The sequence below is a fragment of the Hemicordylus capensis genome, chromosome 2, assembly GCF_027244095.1.
Source record: "Hemicordylus capensis ecotype Gifberg chromosome 2, rHemCap1.1.pri, whole genome shotgun sequence".
Taxonomy (NCBI): Eukaryota; Metazoa; Chordata; class Lepidosauria; order Squamata; family Cordylidae; genus Hemicordylus; species Hemicordylus capensis.
In genome coordinates, this window is record NC_069658.1 from 222,895,028 (window position 1) to 222,921,301 (window position 26,274).

Genomic DNA, 26,274 nt, shown 5'->3' on the forward strand with positions numbered 1-26,274 from the left:
ACTTAGCAGATTTCCAGGGCTTACTTTTAAAAAATCTGGTTTAATTAAAGCACTTTTAAATATGCATCATAATAAACAAGCTCAAGCAACTGACAATATGGTGCACCAGGTGCACTTTAAAAAGGACACATTTGCTAAAAAAAAAATGACAACCACTTGGCTGCTGGGAGCTTTTGAGAGTTCAAATGTGGTTAGACTATAACTTCCATCATCGTTTGCCAGCTAAAGGCCATTGTGGCTGGGAAAGATGGCATTTGTCCAGATATAGACATCTGGGGACACAAGCACTGAGGGCAGCCCCACCCAGGGTAAGATTTGGGTTAGGGTTAGGGTTAGCCCCATTGCTGCCACTGCAACCATCCGTTGCTCATCCTGGCCGCCCATCCTGCTTCCCTTTGCCAGGCTGTGTCATGGTCTAATGATGTCACTGTGCTGGTGTGAGCCGGCACCTTGTCATTATTAGAGTGTGTAGCAGCTGACCAAGGGAGGCAGAGGGAAGAAGATGCAAGACCCGTGAACAAAAAAACAAAGGTGAAAAATAATAAATAATGAAAGAATGAATAACCAGCCAGGATCTTCATCAGGGTCTGGTTCCCATTAGAACAAGACAAAAGTAGAACAGCATTTCTTATACAATCAAATGTCTCCAAGCATGTTAAAGCCTCAGGGTTTATGCTTGGAGACATTTGATTGTATAAGAAATGCAATCAAATCACGGGTGGCTGTCATGATTTTCCTGCATATACTGGTTTCTCATCTTCTTGCATCTTCTTCCCTCTCCTGTTCCATGGACCCCCGTTTTTTTTCCTTGACCAAGGAATGGAGGCTGGCAGCAGCAACCAACAGGTGGGGGGCCATTATGGCAGGCGGGCCCCATGCCCGGCAGCAGCTTGACAACTTTGTGGGTGTTCAGTATCCAGGTTCCCCAAGAGGCAGAGCATAGGGGTGGGGTGAGAGCAAAGTGGCTGGCCATCAGTGGGGATTTAAGCAGTTTCATTAAACTCTGTGAAGGATTGTAGCTTTTGATATGAGTGTCTGCTTCCCATTCCACCTGTGTGGCAGATAAGCACTCTGTACATGCTCTGAGGCCCTTTCTCTACAGAGCTGGCATAAAAAGCAGATGCTAGAACTGATTCCTAAGCCCTGAGCCCAGTCCAGTCACTTTCAATTGACCTATCTGTCGGTTGCTTTAATTTCCTCTTTAGGAAGGTTCCACTTGCTTGCTTGACTCAATATAGGGCCTTAATTTGAGTGGAGCTTGAATCAGTGGGGATTAATAATAAAAGCAAGACCGACAAAGGGCATGTGGAATACATCTCCCTCATCAACCCTGGAGATATGCTGCCAGTAAGTGTAGACAGTGCTGCAGCTTCATATGTTCATGAGGACCATCCAGAGTTCAATGGCAGAACCCCTGCTATGCTCAAGAGAAAGACAGCATATTTCCACACATCTTGTATTGTGGGAAGGGGTTCTGAGATTAAAAGCTGAGGTTTCCAAGAGCCCTGGGTACCTTTTCTTGTTAGACATGAATGAGTCATGACCTGTAAGGGCTTGGTTCTGGAGACTGCAGTGCCAGCTCTGAAAATGTGATGCAATCATGGAGGCTGCCCTTGAGCATGTGAAGAGTACTTTTATATGTCCTGTGCCTGGACTTGTTTGGTAGGCCTCTGTAGTTAGCCATGGAGCAAACCAGAGAGGATACCTGCCTGCTGCCCCTCTAACATTGGGCTCACCTCTGTTAATGTCTTTCTCAATAAATACATTGGATGCTAAGGTGCCAACCTGGCTGTTTGCACTGCAATGCGGCGCTCCTCCTTGCTTTTCCAAAGTTAGGCTTGGATTATGTTGTCATTGGACGCGTCACTTTACATTAAGCTAAAAGGGACTTGGATAACCACGATGCCCTGGTGTGATCCCTGTGGAGATTATCCAAGAAGAGAAAGAGAGAGTCATTTCCTCTCTCTCCCTTCTGCCTCCAGGCAGGTTCCCATCCAGCAGAAAGGCATGATTTCCCCAGGCCAGTAGGTGCCCTGATGATGCCAAACAGCCTCCAGGATCCCGGCCTCACCGCTGCGCCCTCTTCTCCACGACAGATCTTGGCGAGACTCTGAAAAGCACCATGTGGGAACGCTTGAAGAAAGCCATGCTCAGCCCCTTTTCTGTCAACTTTGCAGGGATCTGGAAGGCAACCCAGGCATTTTGGAGTAAGAATGGGCTCTTGACAATGTCCATGCTCTCTGTGATGACTGGATGCCTTGTGGGGTTTCTACTGAGGAGGCTGGAGTTGTCCGATCTGGTAAGTGTTTGGGACCGTGCTGTCCAGATGGTGGGCTCCCTTTGGCTAGAGGTTTTTGAAACAGAGGCTGGGCAGTCATCTGCCAAGGACACTGTAGCAGATCCCTGCACTGATCAGGTGGTGGACTCGAAGACCTCAAGGTAACTTCCAGTTTTAACATTCTGTGAATTACAGGAAGCAGGTTATGGCAAGACATTAGGAGGAACCTTCCTAACTCTTAAGAGCCATGGAACAGGCTGCCTCATGCTGTGGGGGGCTCTCCTTTGCAGGAGGATTTCAAATGCTGGATGGCCATCTGTCAAGGATGTGTTTCCTGCACTGAGCAGTGGGTTGGGCTAGAAGACCTCCAAGGCCTGTCCAACTCTATGATTCTAGGGCAATTACAGGAGAGGCTTCTCTGAAGTAAGGGAAGTGACAGCCAGAAGGTAATACTATTTAGAATCTTTATATTTATATTGGGGCTCGACGCATACCAGGAAGCCATAACTCCTAGAAATTTAACCATGGTTGCTATACAAGGGTAAGGGGTAGTTACGAAAATCGTTTTTTGTCTCAGGCAGTGCTATTTCTGTTCTAAGAATGTTACTTATAAAAGGCATAAAAAGAAGCTATGTACACTGTCCATCACTGAGTCTGGTAATTTTGCCATGTGTCCATTCTCTGGCTCCTATATTTTGGAGTTGGTGCCTAATCCAAATAAAACCCATCAAGGCCTTATTATGTATGTGCCATTATTCATCAAAATGTTCACAAAGTGGTGTACATAGTAATGCAAAAATGGTTTATCTGTCCCCAAAGGGCTCACAAAATAATAATAATAATAATAACAATAACAACAACAACAATAATAAATAATAATTTATAATAATAATAGATAAATAAAACACAAGAGAGATACCAGCATCAAGCACTGGAAATGCCATGCTGGGCTAGATAGGGACAGTTGCTCTCTGCTTGCTAAATGTAAGCGAAATACCACTGGAAAGGTGTGTCTTTGCCCAGTTAGCAGGTGGTGCTAAGTTTCTAAAATGAGAGCCCCCAGAGCCCCAAGCCTACTTGGAAATGGTGTACTATACCCCAGAACCCTGCTATGGTGTTGATCGGCTGCTTTTACTCTGTGATGAAGGGAAGGAATTCTCTTATGTGCCCAAAGCCTCTTCAGATCTAATTCAAGCATAGCCCAGAGGCTTGCTAGTCTGTGCTCTGGACAACAATAGCTCAGAAGTTCTCATGGGGTGGAGAGCCGGTCTTATGGTAGCGACAAAGAGCTGTCCCCTTTGCTAAGCAGGGTGTGCCCTGGTTTGTATTTGGATGGGTGACTAAGATATTTCTCTTAGGAGATGGGGCCATAGCTCCATGGAAAAGCAGGTCTCAGGTTCTCCCTGGCTGCATCCCCAGGTAGGACTGGGAAAGACTGCTGCCTGAAGCCTTGGAAAGCCACTGCAAAGGTGACCATCCTCAGATCTGCCGGGCCCTGGAATGCATGTGCATGTCTGTTTGGACTCTTGCTATGGACAGAGGCTGAGCATGTGGGGTGGGGCAGGGATCCATCTTAACTAATTAATTAATTAAGATGTAAACCACTATGTAAACCTCTGTGTAAACCACTTTGGGAACCTTTGTTGAAAAGCGGTATATCAATATTTGTTGTAGTTGTTGTAAGTCGGCTTGTTGGTACATTGTTGGCAATAGCATAGGTGAAGCTTTTTCTCATCATGGAGATCCAGGGTTGGGGGAAAGTCTTCCTTCCTTGGATTTCCATCTACTCTGCAGCTGCTAAAGATAGTGGAGCCTTCTCAGGGGGGGAAAAAGCTGGCAATTTTCACAGGGTGGCGAGTGAGTTAAACTCTCTCTGATGTGTGCAGATAGGGATGAACTGTGAGGTAAGAAGTTGCTCTTCACTGTGCTTCTCCTGCTACGCCCTGCAGCAGTGCCTCCTCTTCGCCCCAATTCTCCTTTCTCTCTTGCTGTGCCTACAGTCAGAGGTGCACCTGGGTAATTTTGGAGCCTGGATCTAAAGGCCTTTGGAGCCCCCCACCCGGCTGCAAGTTATAATAATAATTATTATTGTTACATTTATATCCCATTCTTCCTCCAAGGAGCCCAGAGTGGTGTACTACATACTTGAGTTTCTCCTCACAACAACACTGTGAAGTAGGTTAGGATGAGAGAGAAGTGACTGGCCCAGAGTCACCCAGCAAGCATCATGGCTCAATGGGAATTTGAACTCGGGTCTCCCTGGTCCTAGTCCAGCACTCTAACCACTACACCACGCTGGCTAAGCATCATTCCCCCCCCCACACACACACACTCATGACATATGCAGTATTTTTAACACCTGGGTTCTTGAGGGTACAAGCAGCAACTGGACTCACAAAAATGTAAGAATATAAAGCAGGTCTATTTATGCAAATAAGTATGTATTAGCAGAAACATTTCAACACACAACTTAACATATTGCCATCCCACATATTTATTTCCCAACTCCTCCCTCTGTCTCTAAAGCACCTGGCACAGGTCATAATCACACCCAGCTGCCTGGCGCAGTGCAGGCCGCTGGCGACCACACCACCCAGGACCGATTTGGGTGCCCCCAGGGTGTGTGGAGGCCCTGGATTTCGGCCCTGAAGTCCAGGGATAAGAGCGCCTCTGCCTACAGTGGCAGCCCTAATGGCAGAAACTGAGTGAAGCTTTTGTGATCACTCCTCTCCATGCTTGCAAAAGTGTCTCCTACTACATTTATGTGTGTCAAGCTGCAGGGCCAGGTCAGTGGCAACCCTAACTCCAGGCCCCCTTCAGGTCAGTGTCTGAGGACCACTAAAGTTCTGCCTTTTCCTCCTTGGGCAAATATCTATAGTTTTGTAGTCCTAGGGTCCTCCTGTCTTTTATGGTGCCACCCATCCTCACAATCCATTCCGTAATTGTGGTAATGTCCAAAGTGGTTCAGGCAGGAGGAGAAGTCTCCCCAATGGCTACTGGCTGTGTTAGCTAAGTGGACTCTCCATGTTCAGAGGCAGTATACAAGTTACTGGGGGCCAACAGCGGGAGAGAGTTGCTGCCTTCATGTCTTGCTTGTGGGCTTCCTGGGAGCATCTAATTGGAAGTAACATGGTGGACTAGTGTAGAGGTAGCCAACCTCAGATTCTCCAGCTGTTGTTGGACTACAACACCCATCACCCCCAGCTGTGATTTATTGCAACTGGGATGAGGGGCATTGTAGTCCAACAACAGCTGTTGAGCCTGAGGTTGGCCACCCCTGGATTAGATGCACCATCCATTTGATCAGGCATGGCTTGTTCTTCGGAGCTGACTGTGTTTTAGCTTTTGGATACCTCCAGCAGCCTGCAGTCCCTAAGTGTGCTTACTCAGAAGCAAATCCCATTGAAATTGCAAGGAAGCAGATTTAGGCACGACATTAGGAAGAATTTCCAAACTGTAAGAGCTGTTGGGCAGTGGAACAGTCTGCCTCATTCAGTGGTGGGCTCTCCTTTACGGGAGGTTTTCAAACAGAGGCCACTTGGCCAGTACTTGACCTAAACAGGAGACTCGAACAGGGTTACTGGAAGCCACAGGCTTACCCACAACAGCCACCTGTCAAGGATACACTACTACCGGTAACAGATTCATAGGAACACAGGAAGCTGCTTTATACCGAGTCAGAACATTAGTCCATTTAGCTCAGTATTGTCTACACAGACTGGCAGTGCCTTCTCCAACACTGAAAGCAGGAGTCTCTCAGCCCTATCTGGAAATGCCAGGGAGGGAACTTGGAACCTAGATGCTCTTCCCAGAGCAGCCCCATCCCCTAAAGGGAATATCTTACAGTGCTCACACATGTAGCCTCCCATTCAAATGCAAACCAGGGCAGATCTTGCTTAGCAATGGGGACAATTCATGCTTGCTACCACAAGACCATTCCTGCACTGAGCTGGGGGTTGGACTAGAAGATCTCCGGGGTACTTCCCTTCTCTCCCACTATACTCTTTATTTTTAATTTTTGCAGAAAAGTACAAAAGAACAATTACAAAAAACAACAGATAGAATTCAGGTCAGGAGCAAATATAACACTTTAGTGTGTTTGAATTGGATTATTATTTCACTTAATCAATTTAGAATATTTTTAAATACAATTATAAAACAACCATTTTCAGTCTTTCAGGTCTTGTATATGCAGGTTTTTTGGCGTCAGTAAAATTTAAAAAGGGTAACCAGTGCTCTAGAAAGAAACACTTATAACTGGGATGAACAGAAACTTTGAGTTGAGAAGAGAGCTTGTTCTATGGCAGCAACTCCCAAATTTTATCAAACCAACATTTACTTTTTTAAGGTTCCTCTTTTTCTGTTCCTTGGCAATACAAAGTTTTGCTGCCAGTAATGCAAGCTTAATCAGTATACTGGTGGCACCTCCAAGGCATATAGCAACATTATTTCAGGTTTCCATGGTAACAATACAAATGTAATTTCGTTAACATATTTAATTACTTTGTCCCTTCCAACTCTGCAGTACTATGATCCTACGAAATGTTGGACATCTCTGAGAAAACGTGCTTTGTGGGATCTGTTTTGTTCCTTTTTCTGCACCCATCCTGCTCTCCTCCAGTTGCTAGGCAGCAAAATTCCGTTGCTGCGGTCAGTGCAGAACAAGGGGTGACCTTTGAGCTTTCCTTGTACTACCGATTACAGAAGTTTATGCTGTCTGAAGGATCATAACTGGCTGTCGAGGAACAAACAAACCACTGTTCCTTCCTGATTGCTGTCAAGTGGCCCGCTGTGACGCCCGCTGCTCTTATGGCACAGCCTCGTGTCTTCTCTGGCAGGGTTTAGAGAAGTCATTTCAATTACAGGTCTTGGCATTGCAAGCTAAACTGGTTACTTAACTGCATCAAGCCAACAACTGATGCCTATCAGCCCGGAGATCCCCTGTCCAAACAGGGCATGCAGTTTCCCAGTGAACTCAATGCTTAATTAAATTTAACAAATTCAATTCTAAGATGGTAGGGGTTCAGATTCTTCTCTGGAAACCTTGAACCTAAAAGCGCTGCTTCCTAACTGAAGTTGTTTGGGCTGTAATCACTGTTCCCTCTAAGGCATTCGCACATGCGTGCACTCACAAGTTTTCTGATGCCCGCTCAGTTAATTTTAGATCCCACTCAGGTTGAATCAGGAAGGCCCCACTCTGAATGCATCTGTGCACACAGTGCCTTGTTACTGCTGCCCAGAACAAAACTCATTCCGCACAGAGATGGAAAAAAATTAGAGACACCACTGGCTGTAATTATTCACTGTTAAGTGAAAGCCACCCTGCACATGCTCAGAGACCCTGTTCTCCAGCAGAACATTGGTAGTAAAAGTTTGGCTTTCAAGTTAAACTTTTCTGCAACTTTTCCTAACATCACCATCGCAACCATTAACATTAGTAGTAAAACGTATTTATGAAATAACTCTTTTGTTCAAAGAGTTTGCACTACAATATTGAATGAAAAATCAAATCAGAATCCAAAGAGACCACATCAGTAGTCAAAATTCAAAACAAGCCAACCAGTCCCCAAGGAAAGATCTCTCAAAAAGCTTTAATTAAGCAGCAAAGCTCAATCCAAGAGGGAAACTTCTCCAGTTGAATTTCTATTGTATGTTAAAGGCCCAGGAGTGCTGCCACAAACATGGCAGTTAAACAGGACTACCAGTCCTATGCATTGTTTACTGGGAAGTAAGCCCCACTGGCTTCATCAGAGCCAGGGTGGTGCAGTGGTTAGAGTGTTGGACTAGGACTGGGGAGACTTGGGTTTGAATCCCTGTTCAGCCATGAAACTCACTGGGTGAATCTAAGCCAGTCACTTATCTCTCAGCTTAAACGCCCTCAAAGGATTGTTGTGAGGATAAACATAGCCACATATACCACTCTGGGCTTCATGTGGGAAGAGAAGGATCTAAATGTAATGAATAAATTACAGCTAGGTAAATGTGCCTGGGGTTTGGCCTCTGGTATCCTCCCCAGAAGCTGATGGCTGAGAGGAATGGAGTCCAGGGCTCAGTAGGACTCCTTCTTTTACAGAACACAAATCAGGCAGAGGAAAAGCTGCTTCCAGAGAACTTTTTAAAAAAGTCTTACCCATTCAATTTTTTGTATTAATAATGCTTGAGACAAAGCTGCTGGACCAGGCATTCCCAAATTTGAGTCCCTGGATGTTGTTAGAGTACAGCTACTAGTCACAATGGCCGTGAACCATTGTGACTGGGGGTGATGGGAGTTGTAGTCCAACAACATCTGAGGACCCAAGGTTGAGAATGTGGAAAGCAGACTTCTTTCTCTCACAACACTATAACTTGGAGTCCTGGAATAAAATGGACAGGACAGGGAAATGTGCTTCTTCACACAGGGCATAATTAACTTAATTGAAATTGGCGCCACAAAACAGGCTGCTAAAACGGATTAGACAAATTCAGGAAAGGAGAGGCCTATCAGTGGCTATTAATGCCCAACAGTTAAGAATGGCAAATCCACATTTGGAAGCAGGAAGCCAACTTGAGTACCAGATACTGACTACAAACTGCAAAGGATGTCTCCATCCTGCTCCGGCTTGTAACATTATTGCGAGGCGACTCTGCTGTACTAAGTAGGCCTTAGGAACATAGGAAGTTGCCTTCTACTGAGCCGGACCATTGGGCCATCTATCTCAGTTTTGTCTACAGACTGACAGCGTCTTTTCCAAGGTTAGAGGCAGGAGTCTCTCTTCTTGCAACCTTCTGCATGCAAGCCTGCAGCTGCGTTTCCCAGAGTGGCCCCATCCCCTAAGAGAAATATGCTAAAGTGCTCACATGTAGTCTCCCATTCAAATGCTAACCAAGTTACCCCTGCTAACTTGGCAAAGAGGCACCTTTTAACGTGGTGATTCTCTTTATTTAGCAGGGGGAGAGTAACTGGCCCTATCCACCCCCAGCACAGGACCTCCAGTGACTGTTGCTGGTGTCTATCTTATGTTTCTTTCTAGATTGTGAGCCCTTTGGGGACACGGATCCATCTTATTCATTCATTCATTCATTCATTATTTCTCTGTGTAAACCGCCCTGAGCCATTTTTGGAAGGGAGGTATAGAAACCAAATAAATAAATATATATATACACATAGTGGACCCTGTTTAGCAAAGGGGACAATTCATGCTTGCTACCAGAAGACCAGCTCTCCTCCCATAACCTCCCATTTTGCAAGCCCTGCCTGGAGAGGTCGGGGATTGAACTTGGGACTTTCTGCATGCCAAGCAGATGCTCTACCACTGAGCTACAGAGCTATTGCAAGACCAGCTCTCCTCCTCATAAAGAAAAGCAAGAGACAGCTTCCCTCCAGGTTCCCAAACAAAATCTATTCAGCAGGGTTAGGGTAGGAGACATCCATGAATATTGGATGGTGGGATTTATGGATTTAAATATCCATTCAATTCCATTTTGGATTGGTTTCTGCAGACGTGACACCAGCTTCTAGAAATCTTTTTCCCCTCCCCAGGCCCACCTATCGTTAGCTCCTTGTCTGCTGTGGGACTACAACTCCCATCATTTCCTGCTGCAATAAATTATTCCAGGAATGATGGAAGTTGTAGTCCAACAGCTGCTAGAGAGTCTTAGCTTGGCCATCCTGGATTATTGTCCCAAAGTGTCTTTAATCTTCCCCTCTGGCATGCAGCTCTGCTTGACTGCTTGAACCTTCTGGAGGTGTTTGCTGTGGTGTTAACCTTAATGTGGAACACCCTGAGTTGTGTGGGTCGACCAGGGGTGATAAATGTGGGTGGGAGATCTTCCTTCACAGCTGTGGGTTCCTCCTCAGTTTTCTAGAGCCATGACTTTGAGTCATGTGAAAGACATGGCTCTGCACAATTGGCATGGAACGCCTAGTTGTGAAGGAGGATCCTTCATCCTCATCACTTCCATCTCACTTCAGGGACATAACTTTCAGCTCACATCCACATCCGCAGCAGGATGTCTCTGAATACCAGTTGCAGGGGAGTAACAGCAGGAGAGAGGGCATGCCCTCAATTCTGCCTGTAGGCTCCCAGAGGCATCTGGTGGGCCACTGTGTGAAACAGGATGCTGGACTTGATGAGCCTTGGGCCTGATCCAGCAGGGCTGTTCTTATGTTCTTATGCTCATAGATGTGGACATGGAGGGAGAAGAGCTGGTCTTGTGACAGTGAGCATGAATTGTCCCCTTTGTATTGCTAAGGCATTAAAATAATATATCATTGGGATTGATAGCTTAACCTTTCACCCAGTGACACACACTCCATGCTTTCCAATGATATATTATTTTAATGCCTTAGAAAATCATAAATAAAGAGCAATCACTCCTATCAATTTGGGGATGTCTGGGATGGATTTAGGCCATTTCTGCCATGGCCCCAGACCCACTTTGAGGTGCTGCCACACCCCAGAGGAGGGGTTTGGGGCTGCCCCAAATCTACATTATATCCTAGGGGGAATCCCCCCCCCAATTCACCATTAATACTAGGAGCATCCAATTGCCTTGGGAATTGGTGGGTGGGGGGCACCCATGGGTGCCTACCACCCACCCCAGCTTTTTGTCCCTAAGTATTCCACAGAGGCAGTTATGGGCAACAATGGCAAATATTTTAAAAATTCATAACAAATCCTAGGAATGTCCAATTGATTCGAGGTTTGGGTGGTAGTTGGCACCCAAGGGTGCCTACCACCCTACCTACTTTTTGAGGTACAAAAAAGGTTCAAATTCAAACCGAACCAGGGGGTGGTTCGAACATAACCAAAACTGAATCACTCCTTCCCGGTTTGAACACAGTTCGAATTCGAACCAAACCGGGTGAACCAGTTTTGTGCACATCCCTAGTAGACAATACTGAGTGAGATGGACCAAGGGTCTGAATCAATGAGACTATTCCCACAAGCAGCAAAAATTAGGCTAGGAGAGCCTAGCCCGATTTTTGCTGCTCGTGTAAAGCACTGGGCTTGCAGGCGAGCCCGGTGGCTTACAAGTGGCTAGCCCGCTTAGGTAGCCGGCCCACCCCTTAAACTGGGTTTGCAGAGCGAGCGCTCTGCAAACCCGGTTTTTAGAATCATGAGTAGCCGCAGCATGGCTCTGTGCCACGGCTACTCACGAGTAGACCCCCGACCAGGAGGCTGAAAAGAAGCCTCCCGGCTCGGGGGTCTCTCCAGCATGCCCTGTGTGCTCGCGCAGGGCATGCTGGAGCTTCCAGGGGCTGCGCGGCCCCCAAATTCCCCAGTTCCAGCCAGCTCAGTGACGGAGCCGGCAGTCATGTGGGCGGCCGCTGTGGCCGCCCAGAGCAGACTGCTGCTCGTGTGCGGGGAGAGCGGGCCCCGCAAACCCCCTAGCGGCTCTTCTCACTAATCATGAGAAGAGCCTTAGTATATGGCAGGTTCCTATGTATGTTATGGGGGTGACCCGGATTTCCCCCACTTTGCCTCCTCTGCTGCTGCAAGAATGCCAGCAGAGGAGCTAAACATTGCACCACCTTTGCCGGGCATGTGAAAAGCAAGCAGGGAAGTGGCAGCAGATGGCTTTTTGCACTCTGGGCAGCAGTGCAACATTTATTCATTCATTCATTCATTCATTCATTCATTCAATTTCTATACTACCCTTCCAAAAATTTCTCAGGGCGGTTTACACAGAGAAATAATAGAAAAATAAGATGGCTCCCTGTCCCCAAAGGGCTCACAATCTAGAAAGAAACATCAGACAGACACCAGCAACAGTCACTGGAGGGGGACTGTGCTGGGGGTGGATAGGGCCAGTTACTCTCCTCCTGCTCAATAAAGAGAATCACCACGGTAAAAGGTGCCTCTTTGCCAAGTCAGCAGGGGTCAAACTGAAGGCCACCACCCCCACCCCCCCGCACGGGATGGCAAACAGCAGCAGCAGTGAAAGCGCTGAAGGCCGCCCCTGAGGCAGCAGTGACAGGAACAATGAAGGTTGCCCCCCACCCCCAGTGGTGGCGCAGGTGCCTGAACCCTGGCAGGAACAAAGCACCTAATGGCTCCACGAGGCTCTGGGCCCAGGCCCCTGATCCTAGCAACGCCCCTACCTAAGGGAAATATTTTACAGCAGTCAGTGAACACATGTAGCCACCCATCCAAATGGGTGCTTAGCAAAGGGAACAATTCATGCTTGCCCCAACAGAGGACATAGTGTCAGGCAAGTCTTTCTGGAGAGTGTATTTCACAGTCCCTCTAGTTTCCAACCACATGACTTCTAAAAGCAGGGACACTGAAAAGCCTCTGAAAATTTATTTATTTATTGTACATATTCAAAAATATGTCTGTCCCACCCTTCCAGCACACTGCTGCTAAGGGCAGCTTTCAATAAAACAGTAAAACCATAGTAAAAAACAACAATAACAAATAATCGAACCACCGGAAAACCAAACAGCAAGATAAAATGTCAGACAGGATTGTAACTGGAAACCCAGCTAAAACAATTTCAAAATGCTTCTTTAAAAAGGAAGGCTTTCAGGTTTAAAAAAAAAAATCCATGAAGGAGATTGATGAAGCTCCTCTGGGAGGGAGGGCATTCCAAAGATGGGGCCACTCCTGAGAAGGTTCTGTCCCTGCCAACTGGGTCTGTTTCTGTGGCAGGGCTAAGAGCAGATAAAATATCTTTCTTAAAGAGTGGACAGCTTTGTATGATGTTGAATTTTCTGTTTTGGAGACTGTTAAAGACAAAAGCCTGAAATGACCATGTACTTGAAGGAACTCCTTCCACATATCCCTCCCCATTTCTAGAAGACAGACTGCTTTGGGTCCCCTCCATTTCAGAGATAAACCAAGACTACTCTGGAATAGTCCTGTCTCCTTAGAATTCCCTGCCCCACAAAAGCCCACCAGACAAGATCTGGGCGCTTTCCAGATTACACGCTACAACAGCATTAATTTACTTCAGCTTGGCAGGATCGTATTGAAACCATAAATACAGGGTGTTGTGCAAAGCAACCAGCTGGAGGAGCAGTCATTTCTAGCTTTCACAAACCTCCTACAATGGAAAAATACAGCTTTTTTGGGGGGGGGCAATGTTGTAGCATTGTAACGCAAAGATAAAATCCGAAAGAAGGCATCAGAAATGTGAACTGCACCTTGCTGACAGAGCAGGGACTGCAGTGTTGAAACACAGGCACAGGCAGTACGAAAGCACACTTAACGGACATGTAATAACACCGTTGTAGCGTGTAATCTGGAAAGCGCCCTTTATGCTCTTCATAATGTTAAAACTCAGCTCTTTGAGAGAGCATTTCCTAGGGATAGCTAACTCATTTGGTTTTGGATTACTGTCGTTCATGAGCCAGGTCCACAAATTTTGGCCTTCAGTCCAATCTTGGGGGGACGAATACTCATCATGATTTTTTGCAACAGCTATCCCCCTAGAGATGCAAGATTGTTGCACTTACAGCTTTATCTGTGTTATCACCCCTTCTTTATCCCTAACACCCCCCCCCCCAATGGATAGGGTAAAATTGGAGTCATTTTTGCACAGAGGAAAGGGGTATCATGACGATGAACCAATTGTACTCTCTTCATGGAGTAATCCTTGAAGGATTTTCCTATCGATTTTCATTTCCATTCCTCTGACAAATTCAATAAAATTTTATAGTAGTTTTTGTGTTTTTAAAACTTCTAAAAGTTTGAAAACACCATTGCAAGTATGTCTGCTGCAGGCCCGATGGTCAGGACAATAAAAGCATAACACACTGACAGCTGAAAGTATTGCAGTGCTATCACCTGTTTCCCATCTCTAGGGGGTAAACTTTGTCAAAAATCACCATGAAGATTTGCCCCCCAGATGATACCAAATACCCCAGCTGGCTCATGTACCATTGATGCTGCAAAGTTATGATACATTTCCCTTCTGCTGGGATTGTTGGTTTACATTTGTTCATCCTGATTTCTTTCAATTCTTTGTAACAGTGCCCTCTTTCTTCTTCTCTGTCTTCGCAGCACAGAGGTGTCCAACCTGAGGCTCTCCAGCTGTTGGACCACAACTCCCATCACCCCATTGTGGCTGGGGATGATGGGAGCTGTAGTTCAGCAATAGCTGGAGAGCCTCACATTGTGCATCACAGCCATGGTGTGCATCACAGCCATGGTGTGCATCACAGCCATGGTGTGCATCACAGCCATGGTGATCACAGCCATCACATTGTGCATCACAGCCATGGTGTGTTGGATTTGCTTGTCCCTGAATCTCCTCATTCCATGAGGCTGCAGTATTTATGCATTGCATTTTTATCCCTCCAAGGAGTTCAGGGTGGTGTACAATCCCTGCCCCTACAGTTTTATTTCACAACAACCACATGAGGTAGATTAGGCTGATTGCAAAGGTTACCCAGTGAGCTCTGGGGCTAGGATTTGAATGTGGGGGCCTCCAGTCCAGGTCTGACACTCTGAACGCTGCACTATTCTGTATCATTATAATCATGTTATTTTGTTATATGCCACACCTTAGCAGCTACATGGTGCACATTCATTATTTTAAACAGAACAGACCCTGCCCGCAGCTTTATAATTGCTACCCCATTTGCCAAAGGGCAAGTTCCTACAGTGTGCATTTGACCCCTTGGTGAAGCAATTCCTCTTGCCAAGCCACCAGAAGGATTCTCCAGAGCTTTGATGAGGCCTGGAAATTCTCAGTTCTTGAGTTGCAAAACATGAAGTGGCAGGTTCATCAGTTATTCCCCACCACCACCGCAAGAGGGCATGCATGTGTAGTACAGTACTTTTAATTCAGAAAACAGTACTTTTAATGTTAAAAAGAAAACCCGGTCAAGGCCTTTCCCCAAGTGTATTATGAGTGGATGACAATGGTTATGGAAAAGGTGGCAGAATTGGGTAAGGAAGCTGTACCTGTAAACCGTGTCCAAAGGGACAGATCTATACAGAGGAAATATATTGACCTGTCAAAAAATGGCATGCCCAAATGTGTGCATCTGGATGGAAGAAATGGTGTGTGGAGGATGAGTTTTGAAGGAAATTGCAGGACCGGTTCTCAAGTCCATGCCCTCACTTTCAATTGTGGCTTTCAATTGTTATGATTATGTTGTCACAAGTGCGGGCACGGCTCTTTGTCAAATTGTTCCTCTAAATAAAGAGAATCACCACTTTAAAAAGGTGCCTCTTTGCTCAGTTAGCAGATATGGCTTGACCTGTTTGCTTTTCCCCCCCATACAGGAGAAGCAATACTTCTCTTTCCCCGGAGAACTGCTGATGAGGATGTTAAAGATGCTAATCTTGCCGCTGATCACCTCCAGGTGAGAACAGGGAGGACGGGAGGTGGCAGGTGCAGGGAGAAACTTTGCCAAGCACAACTCATTCCCAGCTGGCAGAAAGTAACTTGCTCCGCTGGGGGCACCGATCAGAGTGTGCTTCTGATGAGGTGCCCCCGGGGAGCAGGGGAGAAGTGTAATTAATACTTCCAAACTACGTATTAAGAAAGTTTGTTTTTTGAATGGTATATTCTAGAAAAAAATATATTCCCTGGTATACACCAGGGAAGAAAAGATTTGAATCTCTTGTGCCTTGGTAGCTCTTCATGTGTGTGTTACTTTTTTTAATACAAGAGTAATCACACCTGTGCAAAGAAAAGTTGTGTTTGAGAAAGAGGCATGTAAGAGAACTCTCTTGGGAGCTGTTAGGCACAATAACGAAAGTGAGTTTCTGTGACCAGTGGTAGTATTCTTTGGAGGAATCTTAGAAACATATGATATTGCCTTCTACAGAGTCAGACCTTTGTACTGTCCAATCCAATATTATCTAGTCCAGGGGTTCTCAAGCTTGGGTCCCCAGATATTGCTGGACTGAGAATCCCTGGGCTAGTCTGATTTTATTTTCATTTATTTATTTATTTAGTTAGTTAGTTAGTTAGTTATCAGATTTGTACACCACCCCAAACTTTAGTCTCTGGGCAGTTAACAATAGCATAAAACAAGTTAAAAACATATACAAAAAACTTAAAACAATTTAACAATTTAAATATAAACCAGATATTAAAACCTAAAAAAAATTAGGAAGCTGAGAAAGCTTGGGCGAAAAGATGGGTTTTCAGGTGTTTTTTGAAAATTGTTAGAGATGGGGAGGATTGTATCTCAGCAGGGGGCGCATTCTACAATCTCGGGGCAGCGACCGAGAAGGCCCGTCTCTGTGTAGCCACCAAATGAGTTGGCAATGACTCTTCAGGGTTTCAGGTGTAGGCAGGCTGGGGATTGAACCTTTTGCACATAGAACAGGAGATCTACCTTTGGCTAAAGCACAAGACCACAGTTAGGAAGGTCCATCTAACTCGGTATTGTCTACGCAGACCGGCAGTTGCTTCCCCAATATTACAGGCTGGAGACTCTCTCAGCCCTATCTGGAGATGCCAGGGAAGGGGAACTTGGAACCTTCTGCACACAAGCATGCAGCTGCTCTTCCCAAAACGGCCCCATCCCCTAGGAAATACCTTACAGTGCTCACACATGTAATCTCCCATTCAAATGCAAGGGCAGAACCATTTGCAAATGCAAATGCAAACCAGGGCAGAACCATTTGCAAATGCAAATGTAAACCAGGGCAGAACCTGCTTAGCAAAGGGGACAATTCATGCCTGCTACCACAAGACCAGTTGTCGATTTTTGCTCAACCATATAGGCCACATTCGCACGTAACGGCAAACCACGGGCAGATGAACTCAAGGTTAAGTTTTGTAACCTTGAATCGTATTACAGACGTTTGCCCAACCGTGGCCCAAAAACTTCTGGTTTCAGGGTAGGGGAGCCACTCTCTTTTCCTGGTCCACCAAGTCCACATCTCAGCAAGCTCTGTAGTGCCCGCGTTGCCAGATTGTGGGCAAGGCAGCAACCATTGGCCACGATCTTCAAGGGGGCGTGCCGAGGGTTATCATGCCTTTTCAGAATGGACTGCCTACCCGTGGCAAAGAAAGGGCATTTAAATCCCTTTAAATGGCATGCAAGCCCTTATTCAGACACCAATTGCACCACCTCCCTTGTAAGAGCCCTGCACCAAAACAGTCTCACACAAACACAATTTCTGGCAATGGGGGGAAGCCAAGGGACAGTATTATTTATTTATTTATTTATTCATTCATTCATTATTTATTCATTATTTATTTATTCGATTTTCATACCGCCCTTCCAAGCTGGCTCAGGGTGGTTTACAATTAAAAAACAGAAATCATTAAAAACAATTAAAACAGAAATACAAATATAAACACCAATTTAAAAACATCTTAAAACACAATTAAACTGTCAAAACAATTAAAACCCTGAACAATGAAAACCCTGAAACCCAGTACTTTTCTGTTACTCCAGGAAGGGATCATGATGGTTTCCTAGGAAGGAATATGTCTATGAGGGAGGGCAAAGGATCCTGGGGTCTGGTCCACTGAGACCAAGAATGCTCTGTGACCTCCACAAAGCAGTCCAGGAACACCCAAGCACACTCCTGCCCCCATGTCAGCTTGCTGGCTGGGGATTTGTCCTCTCATGAGAGGGCTAGTCCACTGGGGAGGATCAGAGGCTCCAAGACCTTCAGTCCTCCATCGGACTGCGCTCTCATGAGTTAGGCCATCCAAATCAAGGGGGCCCTGCTTGTGTGAGCCTCCGTTCTCTCTGGTAAGTAATAGAACTTGTACGCTGTAATCCCCTCCTCTCCAGGCAACCCTTTCATACTCCCAAGGAGTAGTGGCCACACCATGTGTCTGGGTGGCACTGGGTGGACAGATTAGGGACTAGGTCTCCATGGTCTTTCACTCTCATGAGAGAGTGGTCTGCTCCGGAGAAGCATCCATCATCATCACACAGGAGGAATCTCTCGTATGACTGGAGGCAATACTGCTCCTGTGTGTTTTCCAGACTATGAGATTTGCACCAGTTAAAGCCTTGCAAAGTGCATCGGAATACTGCAATGGTTTCAGTGTTGAGGGTTGTTGAATGCTTCATTGTAGGCTGGTGGCCATTCATATTTTCTGTCCACTGCAACATGTTTTCCAGGCAGGAGGTGTCATTTTCTCCTTGAAACGCATTTATCTGTCTCCTGCTACATTTATTATCCTCCTTCTGCATTTGAGGAGTGTTTGTGTGACGTGATGACCTTTCTTTTAAAAAAAATAAATTCTTGGCTGCCTTGCACAAATCCGCCGGCAGGGGGGAGTGCCATTCCAAAACAAAAATATAACTTTGTCTTGCATCATTGCAGCTTTGCGCAAGTGATACCCAGGACATTTTTTTTAAAAAAGGAGGGGGAGTGGGGTGCGTGAGGTGATCCTTTAGAGCAGGCTTCCCCAAACAGCGGCCCTCCAGATGTTGCTGAACTACAACTCCCAGCATCCCGAGCCACAATTTATTGTGGCTGGGTATGCTGGGGGTTGTAGTTCAGCAACATCTGGAAGGCCGCAGTTTGGGGAAGCCTGCTCTAGAGTGACATAACAAAGGAACTGCTTATTGGTGGGGGAGCAAAAGGGAATCCTGTGACGAGCCAGGAAAGGGGAAAGACGGGAACTGGTGTGCCTCCAGTGAAATAAATACATACATACATAGGAGAGAGGAGGTGGAGGGTAGGCGAGTGCCCCTCCAGTGAGGGCTGTGGGATTGCACAGAAGTAAATAATTCAGTTCAATGGGCTTCCTTTTAAGTAAGTGACTGTTCTCTCTCCCTGCCCTTTTCCTTTTACTAAGCAAGAGGGAATGCACAGAAGTAAATGATTTAGTTCAATGGGCTTCCTCTTCAGTAAAATTTCACAAGAAAGGGTTGGATTGAGAAATCTACTCAGCTGCGCTCGTATAAGTCTCTGGCCAAAGTAGCAAATTAAAAGGGGTCTGCACAAGAGGCAGACAAGAGAATCCTGGTGGAATAATAATAATACAATCTCCTCCCTCCCCCTCCAACTCCCTATTTCTCTCTCTCTTTCTCTCTGCTTGGCAAAAAAAGGCAATTGTGCTTGGGCAGCGGCCGCAGCAGCAGTGATTTTTGCAAGGACCCCCTCCCCAAATCACCTGGGGAGAAGAGAGGACCCCCCCCGTACCAGCCCCCTGCGAGGCCGATCATTTGGGAAGGGGAGTGCTGCGGCAGAGAGCCAGGGAATGGAGAGGGGCAAGCGAGGGTGGGCTGCTGCCTATGAGGGAGTCCTTTGAACCGTTCACACAATACTACATTGCAATGCACAAAGTACGGGACAAGCCTCCTAAAATGGAAAAATACAGGTACTTTCCTACAACACGTTTACAATGTTATAAGGCTAAATCATAAGAACATAAGAACAGCCCTGCTAGATCAGGCCCAAGGCCCATCTTGTTTCACACAGTGGCCCACCAGATGCTGCTGGAAGCCACAGGCAGGAGTTGAGGGCATGCCCTCCCTCCTGCTGTTGCTCCCCAGCAACTGGTACTCAGAGGCATCCTGCCTTTGAGGCTGGAGGTGGCCCACAGCCCTCCGACTGGTAGCCATTGATAGACCTCTCCTCCATGAAGTTATCCAAACCCCTCTTAAAGCCATCCAGGTTGTTGGCTGTCAACACATCCTGTAGCAGAGAGTTCCACAAGTGGATCACGCCTGGTGTGAAAAAGTACTTACGTTTGTTTGTCCTAGACCTCCTGGCAATCAATTTCATGGAGTGACCCCTGGTTCTAGTGTTGTGTGAGAGGGAAAAGAATTTCTCTCTCTCCACTTTCTCCACACCATGCATGATTTTATAGACCTCTATCATGTCTCCCCGCAGTCATCTTTTTTTCTGAACTAAAAAGCCCCAGGTGTTGTAGTCTTGCCTCATAAGAAAGGTGCTCTAGGCCCCTGATCATCTTGGTTGCCCTCTTCTGGACCTTTTCCAGTTCTACAATGTCCTTTTTAAGATGTGATGACCAGAATTGTATGCAGTACTTCAAGTGTGGTCGCACCATAGTTTTGTATAAGGGCATTATAATATTAGCCATTTTATTTTCAATCCCTTTCCTAATGATCCCTAGCATTGAATTGACCTTTTTCACAGCTGCTGCACATTGAGTTGACACTTTCAACGAGCTGTCCACCACGACCCCAAGATCCCTCTCCTGGTCCGTCACCGACAGCTTGGATCCCATCAACATATACTTGAAGCTGGGGTTTTTCGTCCCAATGTGTATCACTTTACACTTGCTAACATTGAACCGCATTTGCCATTTTGTCGCCCACTCCGCCATTCTAGAGAGATCCTTTTGGAGCTGCTCACAATCCGTTTTGGATTTCACTACCCGGAAGAGTTTGGTATCATCTGCAAATCTGGCCACCTCACTGCTTACCCCTGCTTCTAGATCATTGATGAATAAATTAAAAAGCACCGCTCCCAGTACTCCCTGGGGAACCCCACTTCTTACTTCCCTCCATTGTGAAAACTCTCCATTTATACCTACTTTCTGTTTCCTGTTTTTCAACCAGTTAGCAGTTCACACATGTACCCGTCCCCTTATCCCATGACTGCTAAGTTTCCTCAGGAGTTTTTGATGAGGAACTTTTTCAAAAGCTTTTTGGAAGTCCAGGTAGACTATGTTAACTGGATCACCTTGATCCACGCACTTGTTGACACTCTCAAAGAACTCCAAAAGGTTTGTGAGGCAAGATTTACCTTTGCGGAAGCCATGCTGGCTCACTCCCAGCAGGTCCTGTTCTAGGTGCTTTACAATTTTATCCTTGAGGATGCTTTCCATCAATTTGCCTGGAACGGACGTTAGGCTAACCGGCCTGTAATTCCCAGATCGCCCCTGGATCCCTTTTTGAAAATCTATGTTACATTTGCTACTCTCCAGTCCTCTGGTACAGAGCCCGATTTCAGGGATAAATTATATATTTTATATTTGAGTTCTTGGAAGACTCTTGGATGGATGCCATCCAGCCCTGGTGATTTGTTAGCTTTCAGTTTTTCCAGACAGTTTAGAACATCATCCCTTGTCACTTCTATCTGACTCAGCTCTCTAGCCCCCATCCCTAAAAAGCCTGGTTCAGGAACAGGTATATGCTCAGTATCCTCTGCCGTGATGACAGATGCAAAGAACTCATTCAGCTTTTCTGCAACCTCCATATCCTCTTTAATAATCCCTTTCACCCCCTCATTGTCTAATGGTCCAACCGTTTCCCTGGCAGGTTTCGTGCTTCTGATGTACTTAAAGAAGTTTTTGTTATTCCCCTTGATACTTTTGGCTAAGTGTTCCTCGAACTCTCTTTTTGCCTCCCTTATTGTCACCTTGCGTTTCTTTTGCCAGAGTTTGTGTTCCTTTCTGTTATCTTCATTTGGACGGGCCTTCCAATTTCAGAAGGAAGTCTTCTTCCCTTTTATGGCTTCCTTGACGGTACCCGTTAGCCATGCTGGCATCCTCCTGGACTTAGTGGTACCTTCCCTCCTTTTGGCTATACAATCTAACTGGGCTTCTAGTGTTGTGGTTTTGAGTAACTCCATGCACTCTGGAGTGAAGTGACTCTCCTGATTTTCCCTTTCAGCTTTCTTTTCACCATACTCCTCATTTTGGAGATGTTGCCTCTTCTGAAATTTAAAATGTCTGTGTTTGACATCCTTGGTGATTCTCTCCCCGCATGTATGCTGAATTTGATGGCACTATGGTCACTGTTCCCTAAACGGTCGATGACACTGACATCACGCACCAGGTCCTGAGTGCCTCTCAGAATTAGGTCCAAGGTCGCCTTCTCTCTGGTTGGTTCCATGACCAACTGTTCTAGGGCACAGTCATTTAGCGTATCTAGAAATTTGACCTCTTTGTCCTGACTTGACTGAATTTACCCAGTCTATGTGTGCGTAATTGAAGTCACCCATGATTACAGCCCTGCCTCTCCTTGACGCCTCCCTGATTTCCTCCTGCAACTCCCAGTCACTGTCGGCATTATGATCCGGAGGGCGATAGCACGTCCCCAGTAGCACCTTCCCTTTCCGGCCTTGTATTGTCACTCATAGGGTTTCTGTGGAGGACTCCAGTCCACCTAGCTTTTCTAGCTTGTTACATTCTATCCTTTCTTCAACATACAGTGCTTCCCCTCCTCCAAGGCGCCCCTCCCTGTCCTTTCTATAGAGTTTATACCCAGGGATAACAGTGTCCCACCGGTTCTCACTGTTCCACCATGTTTCTGTTATGCCCACTATGTCTATTCTGCGTTAGCAACCAAGCACCCAGCTTACCCATCTTGGCTCGGAGGCTTCTGGCATTGGCATATAAGCACCTATACGCTGAATCTCTCACCTGATGTATGCTATTCTTTTGACTCTTTTCCTGTTGGCACGGACTCCTGTCTGCTCTTTATGCGGCTCTGCTCTGTCCCCATCTGTTTCATCTGAATCCTTTGCACCCTCGCACTTTAAAGGATGGCTTTTGCCAAACGGGATACTGCCCAGCTCCCATCGGCTATTCCCCAGGAGTCATTTTAAAAGCTGCTCTGCAACCTTTTTGATTTTAAGCGCCAGCAGTCTGGTTCCATCTTGGTTCAAGTGCAGCCCGTCCCTTTTGTACAGGCCTTGCTTGCCCCAAAATGTGTCCCAGTGCCTAACAAATCTAAACCCCTCCTCCCAACACCAACGTCTCATCCATTCATTGAAACCCCTTAGCTCTGCCTGTCTCACTGTCGCAGCGATAAAATCCAAAACAAGGCATCTGAAATGTGAACGGCACCCTGCTGACACTGTAGGGACTGCAGTGTCACAACACAGGAAGTACGGAAGCACACTTAGCAGATATGTTATAGGGGCTAATCTGGAAAATGCCCTGCTGGATGGTTCTTCTCATGAGTAACACCAGAGACTGCATGCTTTTACCCAAGGGGAAGGGGCTGCCCCCCCCTTTCACAACGCCATTGTGCAAAAAATAGAGCAGAGCCATTCTAGAATTCCTGGGTGGGGCTGCCTTTTAAAGCTGACCCATGGTATGTATTGCTGCCTTGACATATGTTATCTTTGCAGCAATCTAATCAGGTTGCCCAGTTTATTGTGCCACCGTGAATGCATGTGCTTGTGGACATACTTCTGTATTGATATATCTTTGGTGAACAAAACATGTAGTGCCCATCTTGCCATCCCTTCCCCTTTCTCTTCTGAGTGCCGGAGAAGGGAACACGAGATACAGTGGAAAGCAGGCATCCCCAATGTGACTTTTCCCTTTGACAGGCTTAGAAGTTGGGGATGGGACAAGGCGGCATCCCTGTTGCCAGGCAACGGCTTGAAGTGTGTGGAGACGGGGCGGGGCAAGTGCTCAGAGAGCCGGCCATCAAGAACTGTGGCAGGCAAGGAGTGGGCGTGTTTCTGGGTCGATCTGGGATGCCCTCTCTATGATTTCAGTTCCAGAAACTGTGGTTATGGCAGCAGCTGCATTCGGATGTAACGCTGCCAGTGCCTCCTATGGTTCAGTTGTAGATGCTGCGGACAAGATCGCTGGGGGTGTTCCTTGCTTTCAGATTCTGCATGTGGACTTTACAGGAGTGTCTTGTAGCCTGCTGCTGGAAAATGAACTCGAAGGACCTTGCCTCTGAATCGGAGAATAGGTCAGGAGCCCCCAACTGTGGGTCTCCAGATGCTGTTGGACAAAAACTCCCATCAACCCTGAAAGCCTTTGTGGCTGGGGATGATGAAAGTTGTAATCCATCTGGGTTCCCATGGTTGAGAACCTCTGGTATAGACCTTACATGTCTCATGTTGTAATGAAAATAACAAAGGCTGAAATCAGGTGTGCACTTTTCTGGTAGGAAGCCCCTTTGAATACAGTGGGACATAGCTTTGCATGTAAAGAGACTGAGCAAGGAACTCTCAAAAAAAACCCTCGATTGTATCTCGCCCCTGCCATAGATTCAGTGTGTGGCTGTAGATGAGCCATTCCCTTTCCCTGAAAAGGGGAAAAGTGAGCCATTCTCTGAGAAGCGGGGAGTGGGGGGATGACCTGATTCTCACTGATATACTCTACAGGGTAGTTGTGAAGACTGCAAAGATAATATAAGTGAAGGAATGCTCTGAAGCACAGATGGACAGAAGGGAGACTTGGGTCTACTGCTGGACAGTTTCTGGTGGCCTCCCTCATGCTAGATGATTACCAGGATTTTTGTAAACAATGCAGGGCTAGAAGGCCTAGGTGGTTTGATTCTGCAAAGTATCCTGTACCTCCCTTATGGGGAAAAGGCTACAACATTTGGGACTTTAGTTAGAATAAAGGCAACAAAGGGGAGACATGATAGAGCAGGGTGGCCGGTCTGAGGGTCGTTAGTTGTTGTTGGACTACAACTCCCATGATTCCCAGTCTTATACTGCAGCTGGGGTTAATGGGCATTGTAGTCCAGCAACAGCTGAAGAGCCAGGAATTGGCCATCCCATGATAGAGGTTTATACAATTCTGCATGTATGGATCAAGTAGACAGAGAACGGTAATTCACAGGACCAATTCTGCTAGGGCTGGGGAGGAGTGGGGAGGGGGTGGAGGCAAGAGCCTACCTACCTTCTCCCAGATGATCCGAGGCTACCATTGCCACTGCAGCTTGTGCGTCCACATGACCAATACATGAGTGATCTCGGAACAGCATGGGGGAGCATGGAAACCAGGCTGTGTCCTCCAGTATCCCACAATGCACTGTGTGAGGAGCATGGTGCATTGAGGGAGCTCTGTGCTGCCTGGCTGTTTCTTCCCCCTGGCTCTATGGAAGCTATGGCCGCCAGTAGCCTGGGAGGACCTTCTGGCAACCTGAGCTTCCACATAAACCGGGCATGAAGTAGGAGGCACACACGCCCTCTTACCTCATGTTTAGCCCAGGTTTGATACCTGGGGGAGGAGCGCTGGGATTGCTCCCGATCCTGGCGGCTTTCATGACCAGTCCTACCAAGGCTACAGCTCTGCTACCTGGGTAGAGCTGGCCATGAGCATAACCTCAGAGTTTATCTCCCTTTCTCACAATACCAGGACCATCCAATGAACAGGGCTGTCCTTAGGGCATGGCAAGCAGGGTGACTACTCTGGGCCCCACTCTTTTAATCCCCATTAGAATAAACTGGAAGGGGCCCCCACACTGCCCCGGGCCACGCACCCCGCCAGGGCTCTCTAAGGACAGCCCTGCCAATGAAACTAATTGGTAAGAGATTTAGGATGGACAAAAGGAAGTGCTTTTTCACACCATGCATGATTAACCTATGGCATTCTCTGCCACAGGATGTGGTGATGGCCACTAGCTTGGATGGCTTTAAAAGGGGCTTAGACATATTCATGGAGGACAGGTCTATCAATGGCTACTAGTCTGGTGGCTGTGGGCCATTTCCAGCCTCAGTGGCACAATGCCTCTCAATACCAGTTGAAGGGGAGCAACAACAGGAAAGAAGGCATGCCCTCTCCTCTTGCCTGTATGCTCCCCAGTGGCATCTGGTGGGCCACTGTGTGAAACAGGATGCTGGACTAGATGGGCCTTGGGCTTGATCCAACAAGGTTCTTTTTATGTTCAAATTTTTGTAACTTTTCATTGGGCCTGATCTAGCAGGGAGATTCTTATGCACACACTCAAGGCATAACTAATCAATGAGGCTCTACACACGATCCGTAAGTAAAGCCTGCAGGGCTGCTTAGCCCACTCTCCTGGCAGACAATCAAACTTTGAGCCCTGGGCAGCTGAATGGGCCGCCCACATGACTATCGGCTCCTTCACGGAGCTGGTGGAGGCTGTGGGGATCAGGGGCCATGTGGTCCGTGGATGGCCCGGTATGCCCTGCACGAGCATGCGGGGCATTCTGGGGGGACCCCCGCTCTGAGGTCTACTCATGTGCCGCCAAGCAAAAAACCCAAGGTTAACGGAGTACTCACTCCGTTAACCTCGTTTAAGGGGAGGGGAATTTAGGCGGGCTAGCCGCCTTGGAACTACCGGGCTTGCCCGCGAGCCCGGTGGTTCCGACGATCACTGGAAAGCGGGCTAGGCTCCCTTAGCCCGCTTTCCAGTGATCATGGGAATAGCTTCAGTGTGAGTT

At 46.9% G+C, this 26,274-nt stretch overlaps 1 protein-coding gene across 1 annotated transcript in view; it reads left to right on the forward strand.

Annotated features, from left to right (window-relative positions):
* Positions 1-2,122: 2,122 nt before the first annotated feature.
* LOC128345843 (excitatory amino acid transporter 5-like) overlaps positions 2,123-26,274 on the forward strand; it is a 43,466-nt gene continuing 19,314 nt past the window's right edge. The window contains exons 1-2 of the mRNA XM_053298412.1: positions 2,123-2,299; positions 15,496-15,575. Coding sequence (XP_053154387.1) covers positions 2,123-2,299; positions 15,496-15,575 — 257 coding nt within the window. The remainder of the gene's footprint in view (positions 2,300-15,495; positions 15,576-26,274) is intronic.